The 15,748-nt window shown below is 61.0% G+C and overlaps 1 protein-coding gene across 6 annotated transcripts; it reads left to right on the top strand.

Moving 5' to 3' along the window:
* Positions 1 to 385: 385 nt before the first annotated feature.
* SRF (serum response factor) lies at positions 386 to 12,630 on the top strand. 6 transcript variants are annotated; one of them, XM_073671581.1, is made up of 7 exons: positions 386 to 1,088; positions 5,374 to 5,640; positions 10,769 to 10,997; positions 11,069 to 11,185; positions 11,273 to 11,455; positions 11,551 to 11,627; positions 11,710 to 12,629. In XM_073671581.1, exons 1-7 carry the CDS (start codon positions 648 to 650, stop codon positions 11,803 to 11,805), a joined length of 1,410 nt encoding a protein of 469 aa, XP_073527682.1. In that variant the 5' UTR covers positions 386 to 647; the 3' UTR covers positions 11,806 to 12,629. The 6 variants fall into 6 exon arrangements, with proteins under 6 accessions (XP_073527682.1, XP_073527681.1, XP_073527683.1 ...); XM_073671580.1 differs by having other exon boundaries at positions 387 to 1,088; positions 11,066 to 11,185; XM_073671582.1 differs by lacking the exon at positions 386 to 1,088 and adding an exon at positions 2,029 to 2,114 and having other exon boundaries at positions 11,066 to 11,185; positions 11,710 to 12,630.
* Positions 12,631 to 15,748: the final 3,118 nt, after the last annotated feature.

The raw sequence follows: 15,748 nt of genomic DNA, 5'->3' as shown, positions 1-15,748 counted from the left end.
CTCGGGCCGGACCCCCGTGACGTTTCCCCCCTCGGGTCGGACCCCGGTGACGTTTTCCCCCCTCGGGCCGGACCCCCGTGACGTTTCCCCCCTCGGGCCGGACCCCCGTGACGTTACCCCCCCTCGGGCCGGACCCCCGTGACGTTTCCCCCCTCGGGCCGGACCCCCGTGACGTTTCCCCCTCCGGGTCGGACTCCTGTGACATTCGCCGTCCGCTGGTTTCGTTGCTCTCTGACGTCATGCCTGACATCTATATGCCCCGCCTCCATCCGTTCGCCATCCAATCAATAGTTTCCTGTGTCCGGGCTCCAGCCAATCAGCGTGCCGCGCGGTGACTCACCATATAAGGAATTGCTTTTCCATAAAAGGAAACATTGATTCGCTTTATATGGCTGAAAATAGTTCTGCTATTCGGCCCGGGATCCGTGCGCCGCGGCAGCAGCCGTATTACAAGCGGAAATAGTCCCGGGCACGGCGCAAGGATCTGCTGTCAGTGTGCGGCGCAGGCTGTGATTGGTCGCGGCGCGGTTTCGCGGGGAAGCCGGGAGCTGCAGAGCCCGGGACGGCGTAGGCGCCTGACACACCGCGGCAGCGCGCTCCGGCATTGATGGGCGCAGGCACCGGCCGCTGCTGTCGGTGAGCGGGACATGCTGCCCAGCCAGGCCGGGGCCTCCCCGGGGAACGGCTCCACTCTAGGCCGGAGCCCCGGGATGGCGCTGCCGCGCAGGGCAGGGAACGGCGGCTCTCCGGGCCGGGGGCGGCCGCAGGGGGCGCCGCGCTTTGAGGTGGCCCCGGGCGGCGCCGTGTACAGCGGCAGTGAGGCCACCTCCGACTCCGGGGAGGACGACGAGGCTCCGGCCGTGTCCCGGGGCGTGAAGCGCGGACTGACGGATCTGGAGCTGGGGGTCCCGGAGCCGGGGCTTCCCGGGGCAGGGGCTGGAGGCTACCCGGGGGCCAGCGGAGCCGTGTCCGGGGCCAAGCCGGGCAAGAAGACCCGGGGCCGCGTCAAGATCAAGATGGAGTTCATCGATAACAAGCTGCGGAGGTACACGACGTTCAGCAAGAGGAAGACGGGCATCATGAAGAAGGTAAGGGGCCGAGAGGTGACCGGGGGGCCGGGGAAATGGCCGAGAGGTGACCGGGGGGCCGGGGAAAGGGCCGAGAGGTAACTGGGGGCCGAGCAGGGGCTGCGGAGGTACACAACGTTCAGCAAGAGGAAGACTGGCATCATGAAGAAGGTAAGGGTCCGAGGGGCGACCGGGGGGCCCGGGGAAATGGCCGAGAGGTGACCGGGGGGCCGAGGAAAGGGCCGAGAGGTAACTGGGGGCCGAGCAGGGGCTGCGGAGGTACACAACGTTCAGCAAGAGGAAGACGGGCATCATGAAGAAGGTGAGGGTCTGAGGGGGGACCGGGGGGCCGAGGAAAGGGCCGAGAGGTGACCGGGGGGCCGAGGAAAGGGCCGAGAGGTGACCGGGGGGCCGAGGAGGGGCTGCGGAGGTACACGACGTTCAGCAAGAGGAAGACGGGCATCATGAAGAAGGTAAGGGTCCGGGGGGCCCGGGGAAAGGGCTGAGAGGTGACCGGGGGGCCGGGGAAAGGGCCGAGAGGTAACTGGGGGCCGAGCAGGGGCTGCGGAGGTACACAACGTTCAGCAAGAGGAAGACGGGCATCATGAAGAAGGTGAGGGTCTGAGGGGGGGCCGAGGAAAGGGCCGAGAGGTGACCGGGGGGCCGAGGAAAGGGCCGAGAGGTGACCGGGGGGCCGAGGAGGGGCTGCGGAGGTACACGACGTTCAGCAAGAGGAAGATGGGCATCATGAAGAAGGTGAGGGTCTGAGGGGGGGCCGAGGAAAGGGCCGAGAGGTGACCGGGGGGCCGAGGAAAGGGCCGAGAGGTAACCGGGAGCCGAGGAGGGGCTGCGGAGGTACAAGACGTTCAGCAAGAGGAAGACGGGCATCATGAAGAAGAGGGTCTGAGGGGTGACCGGGGGGGCCGGGGAAAGGGCCGAGAGGTGACCGGGGGGGCCGAGGAAAGGGCCGAGAGGTAACCGGGAGCCGAGGAGGGGCTGCGGAGGTACACGACGTTCAGCAAGAGGAAGACGGGCATCATGAAGAAGGTGAGGGGTGACCGGGGGGCCGGGGAAAGGGCCGAGAGGTGACCGGGGAAAGGGCCGAGAGATGACCGGGGGCCGAGGAGGGGCTGCGGAGGTACATGACGTTCTGCAAGAGGAAGACGGGCATCATGAAGAAGGTGAGGGTCCGAGGGGCGACCGGGGGGCCGGGGAAAGAGCCGCTAGGTGACCGGGGGCTGAGGAGGGGCTGCGGAGGTACACGACATTCAGCAAGAGGAAGACGGGCATCATGAAGAAGGTGAGGGGGGGCCGGGGAAAGGACAGAGAGGTGACCGGGGGGCCGAGAGGTAACCGGGGGCCGAGCAGGGGCTGCGGAGGTACAAGACGTTCAGCAAGAGGAAGACGGGCATCATGAAGAAGGTGAGGGTCTGAGGGGGGGCCGGGGAAAGGGCCGAGAGGTGACCGGGGGGCCGAGGAAAGGGCCGAGAGGTAACCGGGAGCCGAGGAGGGGCTGCGGAGGTACAAGACGTTCAGCAAGAGGAAGACGGGCATCATGAAGAAGGTGAGGGTCTGAGGGGTGACCGGGGGGCCGGGGAAAGGGCCGAGAGGTGACCGGGGGGGCCGGGGAAAGGGCCGAGAGGTGACCGGGGGGGCCGGGGAAAGGGCCGAGAGGTGACCGGGGGGGCCGGGGAAAGGGCCGAGAGGTGACCGGGGGGGCCGAGGAAAGGGCCGAGAGGTAACCGGGAGCCGAGGAGGGGCTGCGGAGGTACACGACGTTCAGCAAGAGGAAGACGGGCATCATGAAGGTGAGGGGCGACCGGGGGGCCGGGGAAAGGGCCGAGAGGTGACCGGGGAAAGGGCCGAGAGATGACCGGGGGCCGAGGAGGGGCTGCGGAGGTACATGACGTTCTGCAAGAGGAAGACGGGCATCATGAAGAAGGTGAGGGTCCGAGGGGCGACCGGGGGGTCGGGGAAAGAGCCGCTAGGTGACCGGGGGCTGAGGAGGGGCTGCGGAGGTACACGACATTCAGCAAGAGGAAGACGGGCATCATGAAGAAGGTGAGGGGGGGCCGGGGAAAGGACAGAGAGGTGACCGGGGGGCCGAGGAAAGGGCCGAGAGGTAACCGGGGGCCGAGCAGGGGCTGCGGAGGTACAAGACGTTCAGCAAGAGGAAGACGGGCATCATGAAGAAGGTGAGGGTCCGAGGGGTGACCGGGGGGGGCCGGGGAAAGGGCCGTGAGGTGACCGGGGGCCGAGGAGGGGCTGCGGAGGTACACGACATTCAGCAAGAGGAAGACGGGCATCATGAAGAAGGTGAGGGGCGACCGGGGGGCCGGGGAAAGGACAGAGGTGACCGGGGGGCCGAGGAAAGGGCCGAGAGGTAACCAGGGGCTGCGGAGGTACACGACATTCAGCAAGAGAAAGACGGGCATCATGAAGAAGGTGAGGGGCGACCGGGGGGCCGGGGAAAGGGCCGAGAGGTAACCGGGGGCCGAGGAGGGGCTGCGGAGGTACACGACGTTCAGCAAGAGGAAGACGGGCATCGTGGAGAAGGTGAAGGTCCGAGGGGGGCCGGGATGAGGGCCGAGTAGTGACCCGGGGAGAGGGCCGAGCAGTGACCAGCAGGCTGCAGAGGTGCACAATCTTCAGCAAGAGGAAGACCTGCATCATGAGGAGAGGGCCACATTGTGCCCAGGGGGCCGACAGTGTTAGTGTGCGTGCTGACGGCCAGTAAACGCTGCGGAATTGACGCAGCGCACTTGTGCTGTGGTGAGATCTGCAGCGGCCAGATGTTACAGCATAGAGGATGGATTTGTAGAAATCCAATGCCCACTATGGTCCTGCGGACCACCCGCGGAGACTGATATGTGGCTCCTCTTCACAGACCACAGCATGTTCATCTCCCTTTCGGAGAGAAATTCTATCAGTGTGATGTATAAGATGCGGTGAATGGTTCAATGCATGCATGCGGATTCACCTGCCTACAGCACTGTGGACGCAGCACAAGTATGCTGCGTTCAAAGCGCTGCCAAAAAGGATTGTGTGCACATACCCTTAGGGAGGGAGTTGCCATGTGCCCAGAGGGCGGCAGCTCTGGATTTGGGGAGTTGGTGTATCTAGTTAGGTTTGTGTTTCCGGGGGCTGCGGTGGCGGGGTTTGTTTTCCTACCGGTGTTTGAGGGACTTGACCCCATACAGTTGTCTGTTCAAGGCACAGGATCTCTCTGGCACTGCTTGGGTTTCAGACTGTTTTTGGTCAGATGACACACGGGGTGGCTTCAGAAAGTAAATACAATGAGGACCCCCATCATGACGGCAGTGTCCCGGCTCGGTCTACAAGAATGTCTGGTACCACGAGAATCTTGACTGACGTCGTAGTGCAACAGACATTGGGCTGAGCGGAGCACAGGGTCGACCACTGTCTGTGACCAAGACATCACTATTCTGACCACAAGGAGCCTGGAACAAATGCAGAGTAAGCTCAGAGTGTCCTCCAAGCAAAGGCTGTCTCGGGTAATTATGGTCACTAGTGGAGATCTGTCCTTGGATGGCTTTCCGGGTGGGGATCCGCGTAGTCGGGGTGGTGGTCTGTGACTGGTACCCATATGTGTTCTATTATGTGGCGCCCTCTTCTGGGCATGGATTTTGGAGTAGTAGACCCTTGCGGGGGGGGACCATTTCAGTCGTCTAGTGCGGTGTGCACGCTCTTGCTCTCTGTTATCAGAGGCTGACTGTAGTGTTCATTAATGGGATGAGTGACAAGAAGTTTTGACACCTCCCTGCCCCCATGACTACTACCTGCATGTCCAGTGCAGAGATCCTGGTGTAGCTGTAATATGGGGGACTTAAATTGCTGCTGACCTCTAATAACCTCCACACTGAAGTTTCCGTCCCTTTTAATAATTAGTGTTTTCTGTGTCTGGTCTCCTGGGGGTGAGGAGACCCCTGAGATGAGAAACAGATGCAGCCTTAAGGTGAGAACAGCTGGGTGGGGGAGGCCATGTTTTAAGCTGGTCAGTCTGACTGCTGGTGCTGAGATGGGTCATGGGGGGTCATTATTTGCTCTCTGCTTTTAGGGTGGGGGTTGGGCACTGGTCAGTAGTTCCTGGAGCAAATGGCCCTTCAGTTCTGTGGTGTCGGTAGAAGGGGCAGTGCAGTCCTCTCCTGGGTGGTCCTTCAATAATAATAATAATCTTTATTTTTATATAGCGCTAACATATTCCGCAGCGCTTTACATACATTATCGTCGCTGTCCCCATCGGGGCTCACAATCTAGATTAATCCTTTCCTTCTCCTCCCTGCAGGCGTATGAGTTGTCTACACTCACGGGGACGCAGGTCCTGCTGCTGGTGGCCAGTGAGACCGGGCACGTCTATACCTTTGCTACAAGAAAGCTGCAGCCAATGATAACCAGCGAGACGGGGAAAGCATTAATACAAACTTGTCTGAACTCTCCGGACTCCCCCCCTCGCTCGGACCCCTCCACTGACCAACGCATGAGCGCCACAGGATTCGAAGAGACTGACCTCACCTACCAGGTGTCTGAATCCGACAGCAGCGGAGAAACTAAGGTAAGTGCTTGATGGAGGCGGCATCTCTACATGCCATCCTTTATTTGGAGGGGGAGATGGGTGTGAGTGTTGGGCTCCTGCTGTGTGGCCAGGCCTGTCGGCGAGCGGGCGGGCTCCTGCGCTGTGGTTTGCTCCTGTCTGGCCTTGTTATTGCTTTGTTTTCTGATTGGCGCCGCTCCGTTGGTCCAGTCCTGAGTCCCTTGTCAGGTCAATGCTGGCTCGGGCCGGATCCCGATTCCTGGTGTGATGTTTGCTGCTGTGCATTTTGTCGTCTGGTCTCAGTTAAGGGTTGGGCCCCGCTTTCCTCCCCAGCCTCTCCTGCGGCCCCTGGCTGTCCTCTCAGCATTGGCTCTTGCTGGGGTCTGTCTTGCACTTCTCGGGGTCCTCTGAGGTCCTGAGCTGTAATGTCCCCTGACCTCACAGGTGACTGGCGTGGCCGCCTTGATCACAGGACTGGCCGCCATGTGCCCCGACTGCAGGAGCGGACGTCCCCATCCCGATTCGTCCAGCGGAGGGTGCTGGGATCATGTGACCGGGCCACAGTTTCCCTTCGCTGGGCAGTATCACTGGGGGTCTTCAGAAATAATTGTTCACCGGTGACCTGAGATGACCCTGTAGCTTCCTCCAGCCTGGCTGATAACAGAGAGGACAGGCATGTTTTCAGCCATAATGTAGGCTGCTGTGAGTAATGAGGGGCGTCCGGTGGTCAGTGGCCTCCCCTCCCCTTCCATGTGACTGGTGAAGAATGGTGTCGGGACAAACAAGGGACAGGTGGTCGTCCTCCGTCCTGTCGGTCTCAGCTGCTCCGTCTTGCTCACTTCTCATTGATAAAATTGTGATTCTTCCTCGTGGCCTTATAAGGAGCGGCCGAGCGCTGCTGGCAGGAGCCCGCATTCCTTATAAGACGCAGCTGTCTCTGTATGGGAGGGGGAGGGTCTGCAGGCTGTCAGCAAGCACTGCTGCCCACCCCGGGCGCCGCGTCCACTGCCCACCCCGGGCGCCGCGTCCACTGCCCACCCCGGGCGCCGCGTCCACTGCCCACCCCGCGCTGCTACCACAGTATTCAGGGGGTAACGGCATTGTTGCTGGGGGACTCGCATAGTGATTGGCTTGGACAGTGGAGGTGAGGGGTCGCATGGTTCTTGGTGTGGCAGTGGGGGGGGGGTGGTTGCATGTTGCATGCTGCTTCGCTGACTTTACCCTCCCAGATACTGTGATTGCAGCAGGGGGCGCTGCGTGGATCCCCATTACATCACTGAGCTGTTCGCTTCTACATTCTGTGGCAGGAATGAAGTTGTGCTGGAGACTGGTGCGAGTGTTCTCTGCTATCAGCCTCCTGTCAGGAAGGGCATCCAGTGTATGAATGTGTGCACCCCAGCGAGGGGAGGAGCCTGCAGTGATGGCCCCTCCCCCACACTCCGCAGCTGTTGGGATGTGCAGACCTACCAGTAAGCCCGGCTCTTGCACCCCCCTTGCTCCTCTGGGCTCTTGTGCCCTCCCCCAGGGCTCTTGTGCCCCTCCCCCCCCCACCTGGGCTCTTGCGCTCCCCCAGGCTCCCTATTGACGTGCGTCCCCCCCCCTTGTTCTCGCTGCTGCTCTGCTCCTCTATTTTTAGGTTGTGCTGGACGTGTGACCTTGTGATGTCGGATCATGTGACTGAGGGTGGGCTGTGGGGGCTTCCCGGCACTGATCAGACAAAGGCCCCACACCTCCAGCTGCTGGAAGTGGCCTAAACCAAAATATCTGCCCCCCCCCGGAGGTTGGCGCAGCAATAGTTAACCTGGCGTGGCTTGTTCCTGATGGGAATCGCCCCCCACACACTGCTTATATCACCTGAGGGGCTCCAGCCTCATCCCCAGGGGTCCTGCGGAGTCTTCTGACTGCTCAGGCTCCCCCTGGCTTTATTACAGGTGTGAGCTGGTAGTGGTTCTCTCCACCTGCCTCCACACCCATCATTGTGGGGTCCTCCCCTACTGGGGTTGTAGTCTTGAACATCCACACCACACACAAGCGTGCATGTTGTGGCAGGTCGTTCTTTTTTTATGTTATAGTTGGAGGGGACCTCCGGGGTCCTCGTGTCCAACCCCCGGCTCAATGCAGGAGTCACTAATCCATCTCAGACAGATGTCTGTCCAGCCTCTGTGTGAAGACGTCCATTGAAGGAGAACTCACCACCTCTCGTGGCCGCCTGTTCCACTCATTGATCTCCTCACTGTCATACAGTGTCTTCTAATATCTAATCTGTGTCTCCTCCCATTCAGTTTCATCCCATTGCTTCTCGTCTTTCCTTGTGAAAATGAGAATAAAGATGATCCTTCTACAATGTGACAGCCCTTCAGATAGTTGTAAACAGCTATTAAGTCTCCTCTCCGTCTTCTTTTTTGCAGCTAAACATTCCCAAATCCTGCAACCGTTCCTCATAGGACATGGTTTGCAGACCAGTCACCATTCTGGTCGCTCTTCTCTGAACTTGCTCCAGTTTGTCGATGTCTTTTTTTAAAATGTGCCCAAAACTGTACACAGTATTCCAGATGAGGTCTGACCAAAGAGGAGTAAAGACCGATAATGACTTCACGTGATCGCCATCACGTTTTCCAATACTGTAGTTGTTGGACCGTGGCAGAGGGTTTATAGACAGCCCTCTTCACCCCTCATCCCCTCCTCCTGGCAGCTGTGACTCCGGTCTCGGGCCTCCTCCTCCTGGCAGCTGTGACTCCGGTCTCGGGCCTCCTCCTCCTGGCAGCTGTGACTCCGGTCTCGGGCCTCCTCCTCCTGGCAGCTGTGACTCCGGTCTCGGGCCTCCTCCTCCTGGCAGCTGTGACTCCGGTCTCGGGCCTCCTCCTCCGGCTGTGATTGATTCCAGCCATGAATGTTTCACTCTGCCGCACTTCATAGAAGAACAGTTTAATAGTCACATGGAGACCGAACCACACGGGAGACGAGTGGCACAGTGACCTCCGCACATTAATGGATGCCACCACTCACCTCCTTCCCACAGTGTTAAAGGTCACAGCTCACCCCCCCCCGCACAGTAATAGAGGTCACGGCTCACCTCCCCCGCGCACAGTGATAGAGGTCACAACTCACCTCTCCCCCCCCCCCCCCCCCCCCCCCCCCCCGCACAGTGATAGAGGTCACAGCTCACCTCTTCCCCCCCCCCCCCGCACAGTGATAGAGGTCACAGCTCACCCCTCCCCCCCCCCCCGCACAGTGATGGAGGTTCCAGCTCACCCCCCCTCTTCGTCTCCTCCCCGCACAGTGATGGAGGTTCCAGCTCACCCCCCCCCCCTCTTCGTTCCCCCCCCCCCCCCCCCGCACAGTGATGGAGGTTCCAGCTCACCCCCCAGTCTCCCCCACGCACAGTGATGGAGGTTCCAGCTCACCCCCCCTCTTCGTCTCCTCCCCGCACAGTGATGGAGGTTCCAGCTCACCCCCCCCCCCCTCTTCGTCTCCCCCCCCCGCACAGTGATAGAGGTTCCAGCTCACCCCCCAGTCTCCCCCACGCACAGTGATGGAGGTTTCAGCTCACCCCCCCCCCGCACAGTGATAGAGGCCACAGCTCACCCCCCCCCTCTTAGTCTCCCCCACGCACAGTGATGGAGGTTCCAGCTCCCCCCCCCCCCCCCCCTTCGTCTTTCCCCCGCACAGTAATGGAGGTTCCAGCTCACCCCCCCCCCCCTTCGTCTCCCCCACGCACAGTGATGGAGGTTGCAGCTCACCCCCCCCCCTCCTCGTCTCCCCCACGCACAGTGATGGAGGTTCCAGCTCACCCCCCCTCTTCGTCTTTCCCCCGCACAGTGATAGAGGTTCCAGCTCACCCCCCCCTTCGTCTCCCCACCGCACAGTGATAGAGGTTCCAGCTCACACCCCCGCCCCCTCTTCGGCTCCCCCACGCACAGTGATGGAGGTTCCGGCTCACCCCCCCCCCCCCTCTTAGTCTCCCCCACGCACAGTGATGGAGGTTCCGGCTCACCCCCCCTTCGTCTCCCCACCGCACAGTGATAGAGGTTCCAGCTCACCCCCCCCCCCCTTCGTCTCCCCACCGCACAGTGATAGAGGTTCCAGCTCACCCCCCCTCTTAGTCTCCCCCACGCACAGTGATGGAGGTTCCAGCTCACCCCCCCTCTTAGTCTCCCCCACGCACAGTGATGGAGGTTCCAGCTCACCCCCCCTCTTCGTCTTTCCCCCGCACAGTGATGGAGGTTCCGGCTCACCCCCCCCCCCCCCCTTAGTCTCCCCCACGCACAGTGATGGAGGTTCCAGCTCACCCCCCCTTTTCGTCTTTCCCCCGCAAAGTGATGGAGGTTCCAGCTCACCCCCCCTCTTAGTCTCCCCCACGCACAGTGATGGAGGTTCCAGCTCACCCCCCCTCTTCGTCTCCCCCCCCGCACAGTGATAGAGGTTCCAGCTCACCCCCCCTCTTCGTCTTACCCCCGCACAGTGATAGAGGCCACAGCTCACCTCTTACCCCCCCCGCACAGTGATAGAGGTCACAGCTCATCTCCCCCCTCCCTCCACAGTGATAGAGGTCACAGCTCACCTCTCTTCCCTCCCCGCACAGTGATGGAGGTTCCAGCTCACCCCCCTCTTCGTCTCCCCCCCCCGCACAGTGATGGAGGTTCCAGCTCACCCCCTCCCCCCCCCCCCCCCCCCGCACAGTGATAGAGGTTCCAGCTCACCCCCCCCTCTTCGTCTTCCCCCCGCACAGTGATGGAGGTTCCAGCTCACCCCCCCCCCCTCTTCTTCTTCCCCCCCGCACAGTGATAGAGGTTCCAGCTCACCCCCCCCCTCTTCGTCTTCCTCCCGCACAGTGATGAAGGTTCCAGCTCACCCCCCCCCCCCTCGTCGTCTCCCCCCCGCACAGTGATAGAGGTTCCAGCTCACCCCCCCCCCCCCCCCGCACAGTGATGAAGGTTCCAGCTCACCCCCCCCCCCCTCGTCGTCTTCCCCCCCGCACAGTGATAGAGGTTCCAGCTCACCCCCCCCCCCCCCGCACAGTGATGAAGGTTCCAGCTCACCCCCCCTCTTCGTCTTCCCCCCCGCACAGTAATAGAGGCCACAGCTCACCTCCTCCCCTGCAGTGACCTCTGCACTGAACAATGCTTACAATTCTGCTTCTCTCCCCCAGGACTCTCTGAAGCCGGCGTTCACCGTATCCAACCTTCCCGGCACTTCCAGCATCCAGACCGCCCCGACCACCTCCACCTCCATGCAGGTCACCAGCGGCCACTCCTTCCCCATCACCAACTACCTGGCACCTGTCACCAGCGCCAACGGGACGATCCTGAAGACGGAGGGTGGGGCCATGAGCTCGGGGGGTCTCATGCAGCTCCCCACGGGTTTTACGCTGATGTCTGGTAAGTCTTCTGCCATCACCCTCTAACCCTTCAATCGTGGTCATCAGGTGATGAAATCTCCTCTCCAGCAGGGGGCGCCGTCGCTCAGCAGGTGCCGGTGCAGGCCATCCAGGTGCACCCCGCCACCCAGGCGTCTCCGTCCAGCGACAGCAGCTCTGACCTGGTGCAGACGTCATCAAGCGGAACAGGTGAGCGGCGGGCGCGGCTGCCGCCTGCGGGCACGGCTGTGTGCCATACCACGGCCTCTGATCTCATGCCACCGTCTCTTCCGTCAGTGACCCTCCCTGCTGCCATCATGACCTCCTCAGTGCCCACCACCGTCAGCGGCCACATGATGTACCCCAGCCCGCACGCCGTCATGTACGCTCCCACTCAGGGATTGGCAGATGGGAGCCTGGCCGTGCTCAATGCCTTCTCCTCGGGCCCCCCGATGCAGGTGTCCCACTCCCAGGACCAGGGTAAGGCGGACTGCCATGTGATGGGGGGGGGGGGTGTTACCTGCTCTGGTGGGACTTGTGGTGCATGTGTGCCCCTGACTCTTCTTTCTCCGCAGGTGGCGTGCAGCAGGTTTTCCTCACTGCGCCGTCCGGCACTGTCCAGATTCCCGTCTCTGCAGTGTCTCTTCACCAGGTTGGTCTACCGCCTTGTGCTGCCCCCTAGAGCCGCTTGCTGAGTGCTGCGTCTGATCTGTAGTTTTTGTTTTGTCCACCAGATGGCGTTGATCGGGCAGCAGTCTGGCAGCAGCAGTAACCTGACGGAGCTCCAAGTGGTGAACCTGGAGACATCGCACAACAGCAAGAACGAGTGACGGCCGCTGCTCGACAGCCTGCTGCACAGGAGACTGCGGCCGCTGATCGACAGCCTGCTGCACAGGAGACTGCGGCCGCTGCTGCACAGGAGACTGTGGCCGCCGCTGCTGCTGCTGCGCCAGAGACTGCTACACAGGAGACTGCGGCCGCCGCTTCTGCTGCACCAGAGACTGCTGCACAGGAGACTGCGGCTGCTGCTGCACCAGAGACTGCTGCACAGGAGACTGCGGCTGCTGCTGCACCAGAGACTGCTGCACAGGAGACTGCGGCTGCTGCTGCTGCACCAGAGACTGCTGCACAGGAGACTGCGGCTGCTGCTGCTGCACCAGAGACTGCACCACTTATTTATTATTGATGCCTTTCACTTGTTATTTGATATCGGTTCTTTCCCCCTCACGACCGTCTCGTGCTTGTGTGCAGGAGCGGGGGTGCAGTGTTCCTCCTGCCCGGGGCTCAGAGCCTCGTATCTGGGGCCTGTGTTGTGGCCCCTTGGGGGAGAGCGTTTTGCACTTAATTTGATGAGAGGACATGCTCACTCTGATACTGTTATACAGGGGCGGGGGTCCATCTCCCACCAGGCGGAGACACAGAATTTTATCAAGGAATTGAAGACAGATTGTTTTATTTTTCTAAATCCTCAGTATTTATGGGGTCCGACCTGGGTGCGGAGGCCAGAGGATGTGCAGGCAGGGGCGGCCATGTATCTGGCCTGCGCTCAGAGGCTAAAGGGGTCCAGCCTGTGTTTGGGGGGGAACACCTGTGCTCAGAAACGAAAGGGGGCGGTGTGGGGTCTGGCCTTTGTGTGGAGGACATGAGGGGGGGCCTGTGCTCAGAAACTAAAGGGGGCGGGGCGGGGTCCGGCCTTTGTGTGGAGGACATGAGGGGGGGCCTGTGCTCAGAAACTAAAGGGGGCGGTGCGGGGTCTGGCCTTTGTGTGGAGGACATGAGGGGGGGCCTGTGCTCAGAAACTAAAGGGGGCGGTGCGGGGTCTGGCCTTTGTGTGGAGGACATGACGGGGGGCCTGTGCTCTGAAACTAAAGGGGGCGGTGCGGGGTCTGGCCTTTGTGCGGAGGACATGAGGGGGGGCCTGTGCTCAGAAACTAAAGGGGGCGGTGCGGGGTCTGGCCTTTGTGTGGAGGACATGAGGGGGGGCCTGTGCTCAGAAACTAAAGGGGGCGGTGCGGGGTCTGGCCTTTGTGCGGAGGACATGACGGGGGGCCTGTGCTCTGAAGCTAAAGGGGGCGGGGCGGGGTCCGGCCTTTGTGCGGAGGACATGACGGGGGGCCTGTGCTCAGAAACTATAGGGGGCGGTGCGGGGTCTGGCCTTTGTGCGGAGGACATGACGGGGGGCCTGTGCTCAGAAAGTAAAGAGGGCGGTGCGGGGTCCGGCCTTTGTGCGGAGGACATGGGGGGGCTGTACTCAGAGGCTAAAGGGCGTTGCGGGGTCCGGCCTGTGTTCAGAGGGCAGGGGATGTGGGGGCCTGCTGGTGATGTCTGGCCTGCGCTCCAGGGATCATTTTTATCTGCTTTTATATCTGAAGAAAAAAAAATATATAAAATGTGTGATCAGTGATCATTTAACCCTTCCCAGACTGCAGTCTCCCCTGGTGGCAGCCGAGCTGCGCTGGAGAGGGTTAACCCTTAGTTCTCTGAGGTTGTGGCACTACAGGAGTTGCGTTCTAGCACCCGTCAGTATTTCTTAGCCTTTCTGATCACGTGTACTGTAATTCGGGGGACTGCCAGGTGGGGGCCTCAGTCAGCTCTTCCCAGCGGCCTGGCCATGTGTGGCGTGGTCAGCCCTCGGGTGCTGGACCTGCTGTAGATGGTGCGGTCTTCCAGCTGTAGATGGTGCGGTCTTCCAGCTGTAGACGGTGCGGTCTTCCAGCTGTGAACCCTCCCCCGGCGGTGTCGGAGCCGCTCTGTTCAGGTCTTCGCTGTTTTGCTTTATTGCATCTGTTGCAGATTTCCCGCGTGAGAAGTCTTAGTGGTATTATACGGAGGAGGTTACGGGGGTCCCTCTGTTTGGTGGGGGTGACCATTGCCCCGGCTTCTCCAGCCAGTGTTGATGCCAGTCCTGCTGCCCGTGGTCTGTCGTGCCCCGCGTACGTTTAGTGTTGAGGGGGACGCGTGGCTGTATTCCGCCTGCTCCGCAGACTGCAGTCGTGATCTGACACGGAGATGGGATCCAGGAGTCCGGGGGTTTTTTAGGCCGCATTCACACTGCCCATTTTTTCCATTGCGTCATCCACGCCGTGGCTCCGGTCTGCTAATAGTTACCAGAAACAGTGGTAACAAACCGCTGCTCCGGAGACTCCTCCGCGCTCTGCGGCGGGTAACGTACAAAACCTGAGGGGTCTCCTTTTTATAGGTGAGGGAGGGGCGCGGCGGTGCGAGCCTGTGCCTGTACTGAGCGGTCTACTGATCCTCAGCGGCGGCTGAAGCTTTTTGTTCCTTCTGAGACTCTGATCCCATTCTCCTGCCTTTCTGCTTATTGTCCAGAGGGGCGCACCATCGAGGTCTCAGCCATCGGGGTCTCAGCCATCAGGGTCTCAAAGACTATCACATAGTGCTCAGCTCTAATGAAATGGCCACGGCTGAGGCAGTGCTTCCTCTGAGGTGATAGTTGAGTTTAAAGGGGTTGTCCACTACTTTAAATTACCCCCCCCCCCTCCCCCATGTATCCTCCTGGAGCCCCTAAGTATCTCTGTAAATACCTTGTGTTGCAGATAATGCCTGTGAGGGGCGCTATCACTTGCCGCTCACAGGCATCACGTGACCGCCGGCGCTGACATCCACTGACGTCACGTCGTGTTCCGGATGCAGCTGGGGGTCTTCCTCTTCCGAGTTCCACCGGTAGCTGCTGGGTTGAGGGTGGGGTTATTCCCCTGCATCACACCCGGCATCCACCGCGCGCTCTCCCTCTCCTCATTCATTGGGAAAGTGCGCTGTGGATGCTGGGTGTGACGCGGAGAATAACCCCGCCCACAACCCTGCAGCCACCGTGGGGACCCCAGCGCTGACTCACGCCTCACTTGTTGTGACATCAGCGGGGGTTACGTGTTGCCTGTGGGCGGCCACCGATAGCGCCCCTCACAGGCATTATCAGCAACAGAAGGTAGTTACAAAAATCCTTAGGGGCCTCGGGGGGATACAGTGGGGGTAATATAAGTACTGGACAACTTCTTTAAGGTAGACCACTGGTTAGCCTGCCTCTGGTGTGGGTGGACCGCTTTTTACCCTGAGGGTGGGCTCTGCCAGCTCACCACTTCTGCTGTATCATATGAGAATATTGAAAACCTGTATAGGAGTGATGGGACAGAGGCGCTCTGCGGCGTCGGGTCGTCGGCCGCCGGGAGGCGCTCTGCGGCGTCGGGTCGTCGGCCGCCGGGAGGCGCTTTGCGGCTTCGGGTCGTCGGCCGCTGGGAGGCGCTCTGCGGCTTTGGGTCGTCGGCTGCTGGGAGGCGCTCTGCGGCGTCAGGTCGTCGGCTGGCGCTCTGCGGCGTCGGGTCGCCGGGAGGCACTCTGCGGCGTCGGGTCGTCGGCCACACAGAGGGGAGGACATTGTGTCAGCAGAGCGCAAGCACTGGCCCAACGGTACCAGCGTCTATTAATCCTGGTTCCTTGGCGGTGGATGTGGAGCTCGGGATCTTGATAAGTGCACTTAAGGTTTAGCGTGCAGCCCCAATGGTGGCGTCCGCAGCACTGCGGTTATTGGTGGGCAGACTGCAGGGTTTAGGGTCTTTACTTCTGACTTGGATGATTTCAGATTATGAAAATGTTAAAACGCAGGTAGTTGCCAGAATCACGGCCTGGAGCGGGGGCCCCTGGGCTCGTGGCCTGGAGCTGGGGCCTCTGGGCTCGCGGCCTGGAAGAGGACCACAACCAGCGCATGAGGCTACAGAATAGCAAAGATGGTTTCCATTGCAGCCGCTGGCTTTCTCC

The sequence above is a fragment of the Phyllobates terribilis genome, unplaced genomic scaffold (assembly GCF_046119375.1).
Source record: "Phyllobates terribilis strain yellow unplaced genomic scaffold, ASM4611937v1 Scaffold_3__8_contigs__length_932513732, whole genome shotgun sequence".
NCBI classification, from domain to species: Eukaryota; Metazoa; Chordata; class Amphibia; order Anura; family Dendrobatidae; genus Phyllobates; species Phyllobates terribilis.
This window is presented reverse-complemented; position numbering and strand designations above follow the sequence as displayed.